At 43.2% G+C, this 1,179-nt stretch overlaps 1 protein-coding gene across 1 annotated transcript; it reads left to right on the plus strand.

Moving 5' to 3' along the window:
- Positions 1-36: 36 nt before the first annotated feature.
- Positions 37-1,112, plus strand: LOC107125242 (interferon-inducible GTPase 5-like; the record flags this gene model as incomplete). Its single annotated transcript, XM_015428690.1, has 1 exon — positions 37-1,112. A coding segment is annotated over exon 1 (1,062 nt), but the record flags the coding sequence as incomplete, so codon positions are not given.
- Between the last annotated feature and the right edge of the window lie 67 nt (positions 1,113-1,179).

Consider the following 1,179-nt stretch of genomic DNA (forward strand, 5'->3'; position numbering starts at 1 on the left):
CACGCCTTCTGTTCTTACTCAGGTCAACCGAACCATCCAAAAGAACAGCTATGGGATGCATCTGTTCAAAAAAAGTCACAAACTCCTCAAACAAAGTGACAAAATCCTCAAAAAAAGCCATAGAAAAGGATCTTGCTGAGCTGAAGTCCTGTTTGGAGCAAAAAAGCCTCCCAAATCTATTAGCTGACACTGAGCAAGAGCAAAAATTATTAGAGAATACGACACTTCATATTGCATTCACAGGGGTTTCAGGGGCTGGGAAATCATCCTTTCTGAATGCCTTCCGGAATATCTCAGATGGTAAAGACGGTTCAGCTAAAACTGGGGTGAAACAGACAACTATGAAGCCAACGAGCTATCCTCATCCTAAATTCCCAGATCTGGTACTATGGGATCTTCCAGGAATAGGGACACCTGAATTTGAACCAAAAGAATACTTAAAGAAGGTAAATTTTAGCAGGTATGACTTCTTTATCATCGTCACCTCAGAACGCATTACTGCACATGACACCATGCTGGCCTCAGAAATTCGAAAGATGAATAAGAGGTTTTACTTTGTTCGCACCAAAGTGGATCAGGCTATGGATGCTGAGAGAAGGAAGCCAAACTTTAGTGAGGCACAGACCCTGGAAGAGATACGTGAATACTGCCTTTCTGAGTTGAGACAAGAAGGACTTGGCAAGCCAAAGGTTTTTCTCATATCCAGCTGGCATTTGAATAAGTATGATTTCCATCTCCTACAGAGTACCTTAGCAGATGACCTGAATGATCTCAAGAGGCATGTTCTGATTATGGCGATGCCAGCTTTCTCAATAGAACACCTGCAAGAGAAAAGGGCTGCTATGGAGGCCATCATCTGGAAAAGGGCACTTTTGTCTTGTGGCGTTGGGGCGATTCCAATCCAAGGTTTTTCTTTTAATTTTGATATCGCCCTGTTGGTAGACACAATGAAAGAGATCTGCAAGGCCTTTGGCTTGGATGAAGATTCTCTCCGTAACCTTGCAAAACGGTTTGGCAAACCTACTGATGTTCTGAAATCTGCTGTCAAAAAGACTCCGATGGCCAACCAGATCAACATGGAATTTGTGAAGTCTCTGATAAGCAAATCAGCAGTATTTGCCTCTGCAAGGGTCCTGGAAGAGGTTTCACGTTTCATACCTGTCTTAGGCTCTCTAGTGG

This window comes from Gekko japonicus, unplaced genomic scaffold (genome assembly GCF_001447785.1).
Source record: "Gekko japonicus isolate JY-2015 unplaced genomic scaffold, Gekko_japonicus_V1.1 scaffold30958, whole genome shotgun sequence".
NCBI lineage: Eukaryota > Metazoa > Chordata > Lepidosauria > Squamata > Gekkonidae > Gekko > Gekko japonicus.